At 42.9% G+C, this 4,727-nt stretch overlaps 1 protein-coding gene across 1 annotated transcript; it reads right to left on the minus strand.

Annotated features, from left to right (window-relative positions):
* Nucleotides 1-247: 247 nt before the first annotated feature.
* LOC139824428 (uncharacterized) lies at nt 248-1,297 on the minus strand. The gene has a single exon (XM_071796962.1). It carries the CDS (start codon nt 1,295-1,297, stop codon nt 248-250), a length of 1,050 nt encoding a protein of 349 aa, XP_071653063.1.
* Nucleotides 1,298-4,727: the final 3,430 nt, after the last annotated feature.

Below are 4,727 nucleotides of genomic sequence, written 5' to 3' on the forward strand. Positions count from 1 at the left end.
ATCACGAACCGCCACGGTAGCGCACGTCTCAGTCCCAGATTCAACGTTAATGTCTCTGTCCCGTATGTATAAATTGTAGAACCGTTAGCTGCCGATAATTTGTAGGTCGACCTCCGTCGTGGCCCGCGAATCATCCGCCGGGGATACACGCAGAGGTCCGCGCCCGTGTCCACTAAGAAGTTCGTCTTCGTTATATTGTCTGTCACAAAAAGGCGACGCGTGTGATATCCCGAATCGCTCGCTGCCACTAACGACCGGTCACGGCGTTTCCCTGTCGTTGCGCCGAGCAGGGCGGCCTGCATTTAGTCGCGTCCGGTCCGAATCGCCAATGATAATAACATAGTCCGTTCGACTCGTGCCCGCGATCTCTTGAATACGACCGCGGACGCGGGCGCGATCGTAAACGCGAACGCGAACGCGGGGGTGAGCGACGTTGATCGTCTCCACGATCCTCGCGAGATCGCCTCTCGCCAATTGCCTCAATAGATCTGCGAATCGCCGATAACTGCTCCGCCATCTCCTGCTGCATCGTCAATCGTAGTTGCGCCAATCGTACTTCTAACTTTGCGTCAGCCGAAGTCACGTCGTTTGCGCTTTGACCCGTGAGCGCCGTGGCCCTCGCCGTCTCTGCCACCTGGAACGCCGGCGCCCGAGTTGCCTCTACAATCGCATCCGCGATATCGGCCAATTGTTCATTCGAATCCGCGGTACGCGTCACCAAATGCGACTGGATGTATGCCGGTAACCGACTAAGCCAAACCGTACGCAACACCTGGTCACCGACCACGTTTCCGGCGAGACTACGGAGGTGTCTCAAAAATTGCGACGGTTTTCTATCGCCGATCTCTTCATGCTCGAGGAGCCTGCGAGTCTTATGCTCCTGCGATAAGCAAAGTCGCTTAATCAATTCGGCTTTCAATGTCTCGTACGCTCGTTCCGCGGGCGGATTCATTATTATGTCGCGCACTTCTGCGGTATATCGCGGACCGATAGCCGTCAACGCGTACCCGAATTTTGTCGCGTCCACCGTGATCCCGGCGGCCTGAAAACTGCGATCAACGATACTGAACCACAGCTCAGGATCCGCCGCCGCGAACTCGGGCATTCGCATGCCTACACGGCTCACCTCGGGGCCGGGCACCAGGAGGCCGTGCGGCTGCTCCGCCATCCTCTGTTGCATCGGCTGCTGCTGCGCCAATGGGAGTATCGGCTGCTGATGCGCTGACGGGAGTATCGGCTGCTGATCTCCGACCTGCTGCGTCGCCGGCGGCTCGGTTCCATCGCGCGTGATCACCATTGCACTCCACACGCGAATTTATTTCGTCCCCGGATTCGACCGGACTCGCTCGTCAAAAAAAAATAAAAAATCTCAAATCGCGATCACGTCGGGGTCACCACTTTGGGAAGGGCGTGAAAGAATATGTTGAGTGAAGTCTATTATAATACAGTCTTTAATCTCAGAAATACCCTAAGTCGTTACATTCTAAGTCGTACCGCTCGCAAAATATTCTAAGTCCCGAAATAGTCAGTTCACGCGGATACGTCTTCACTCTAGCGAGTCGCCGTGTCGAATCTCCGTCTCTCTGTTCCCGGGCTCTCGCGATCGTTTTCTCCTCTCCGGACTTCGTGTCCTTCGAGGAGTCGCTCGTCACGTTTCGGTCGATTTGTGTTGTGTTAATTATTGTTTGAGTCATGCCTGTAACCTTCTCGCTTATCGTTACCTATGTTTATGTTTTCCCTATCTAACGTCTTTCCCTATTTTTCGACCTCGCTATTATTACTTATTTTCGATTCGAGCTGTTGCGGCGGCCAAGTATATAGCGATATAACCGCCACACAGGATTGTGCACAATTTATTTCGAGTCAATTGTATAACACTAAACTCATTCTAAAAGTCCATTAATTAATTATTTCTTTGGTTGCAACCATTTTCTTGACAATGAAAAACTTTACTTCTTTCTTTTGTGCGATTGTTTCATTATAATTGATTCTATAATATCGTTTATCGTTCATTACGTTAGTTTGCGGACATTCGTTACATTCACTTGTATTACGTACTAAATTAGAATGCGTTCTTTGCGAAATACATAAATCGTTTCTAGCGTTGTAATACAACTATCGAGTAATCGTTTGCGTGCGTTGCTATAAAAGCTCTTACTCAATTACTTTATATTATTCTACTAATTATTCTGCGAATTACTAATTATCAAACATTACGTTTATTCTGTGGTAAATTAGTGTGTCAATCAAAGACTTCTTATTACAAGATTTAATTCAGTAAACTCAGTGAGAAACTTATTGCTTATGTTTTTGTTGTCGTTCATGATGTATTATAATGCTTTGCCGTGCTTTAGACACGAGTTTGATAATACTCAATCAGTATTGGAATTACAAGTAATATTATTTCATCGAAAGATAATAGTTATTCATTATTTTAAATAAAAGATTGATGCATTATTTACCAGATTATACAAATTCTATCTGAATTGATATTCTTGCTTTAATTGATTTATGTTTATGTTTCAAACGATCCTTTCTTTATATAACAACAACTAATTCTGAGCTTGACTACGTCAAGAGAAATTATATGAGAACATAATATTATAATTCCTTTTATAATGAAGCTTTTTATTTGATAAAGAAATACCTCAGTAATACTTCAAACTATATTTTGCCATATATTTAAAGGAAGGACTGTTCTATAATAACCATTTATTTGTTCTTTTATGCATTTGATACATTTATTGTACTCATATTGTATTTTATATTACCAATGTATAATTTTGTTCAAGAATACTGGGAAGGTTTTAGGGCAGTTTCCCTTCTCCTATGCAACAAATGTTGGTATTCTTTGTATAGGTCTGCCCAATCTAGACTTTTCTAAATTACATAAATTACGAAACGCAATCTCTCTCTCAATAAACGGATTCTTTTTATTTGTTCCTTCCTCATCTAATTCTCGAGATCAGGCTTGTGCGCGAGCTTGTGCAAACAATAAGATAAATATTACAAATCTCAATTTTGTGCAACTAGAAATGGTTTCAAAATAAGCAGTTGTGAAAGTTTAAAGTATGTTCCCAGATAGCAGAGTGCGTCAAATGATGTTATAATGCCGTCAAAGTGTCGTCTCTAACGACAACAATCGGTCACTTTGACTGCACTATTACTCCACTTGACGCCACTATGCTATCTGGGTTCATAGCTACAATGTCTACAATTAATTTTTATTGTATTATTTCAAACAATTGTGTAACAACATGAATTATGATAAAGTATGTTTTGATAAATAAGGTTAAACAATACAACATGGATTTACATATGATTTATTCATTACTATAAAATATGTGTTACAGATTTACACAGATATACCAAAAGAGAAATATAGATACAGTTACAAATGATACTTTATTTGCCCCAAAGGGGCCTTAAAGGGCGTTTTTGAAAAACGTTCCCAAACCTTTACAGAAAAAAATACATATAATTTATTATAAACATATTCCTCTTCAATCCTTTTCGTTGTCTCGTCCTCCTTGATCCTCTTTCGTTGAGTTGTTGGAACATCCTTCTTCCTTTCTCATTTTCCTCCCTCCTCCTACTCGTCTCATTTCCTCTATTGCTTTCATCCATTCTTCTCCTTCTCCCTTTTCTCCCAGTAATCTCTCTACCACATTCTGCCACCCCTCTCCTTCCCATTCCACCCATCTCGTACATTCCTCCCATATATGTTCCCATGTTTCCTCTTCCCTCCCACACATCCTGCATTTTTTATCCTCCTCATTTTCCCAGTATAGTCCCTCCCTCACTTCGTTACCCAGTCTAAATCTTGCAATCCTGCTCCATCTTGCTTCCTCCCATCCCTTCTTTAGATAGTCCGGAATCCCGTCCTTCCTTATACTCTTATACCATCTATTGTACTTCGATCCTACGATTTTTTCCATCCTTTCTTGTCTCTCCTTATCTTTCTCCTTCTTCTCCAATTCCTCCTCCTCCAACTCCTCTCCTCCTTCCATTTCTACTCCAATCCCTTCCAAGTAATCTTTTCTCTCCTGCTCCCATCTCCCTATTACCTTTCCTCTCTTCCATCTCTCTTTCATTTCTTCCAAACACTTTCTCGCTATCTCTCCTCCTCTACCTTCTTCCAATTTTCTTTCAAATTTCCATGTTCTCTTGCTTGCTCTACCTCTCATCTTCTCTCTTTCTAGCTCGTCTCTGACCATATATTCCGGCGTCCTCCAGTTTACTCTAAGTACCCATCTAAGATATCTCTCGTGAATACCTTCTACCTCCCTCCTTTCCTTCCATCCCCATACTTCTGCCCCGTATCCCATCACTGTCCATATCAGTGTGTCGTATAGCCAGATCCTTCTTTTGCAATCCTTTTTCCACATTCTCTTCCCTATCCCCCACACTTCCCTCATTACTCTTGCTGCCTTCCTTCTTCTCTCTCTGATATGCGCCTCCTGTCCTCCATTCTCCTTCATCGTATACCCTAAATACTTGAATTCTTTAACCTCCTCTAATTTTTTTCCCTTTCACCTCCAGTCGTACTTCTTCTTCCTTCCTCCTCCCTTTCTGAATCTCATTACCTTTGATTTCTCTATACTCAGAGTTAACCCTTTTCTGTCTAGATATCCTTCTAACCTGCTTGTCATTGATCTCATGTCCTGCTCCTCCTCCGCCAGCAGTGCAATATCATCTGCATACATTAGCGTGTATATCTTCTCACC

The sequence above is a fragment of the Temnothorax longispinosus genome, unplaced genomic scaffold (genome assembly GCF_030848805.1).
Source record: "Temnothorax longispinosus isolate EJ_2023e unplaced genomic scaffold, Tlon_JGU_v1 HiC_scaffold_37, whole genome shotgun sequence".
NCBI classification, from domain to species: domain Eukaryota; kingdom Metazoa; phylum Arthropoda; class Insecta; order Hymenoptera; family Formicidae; genus Temnothorax; species Temnothorax longispinosus.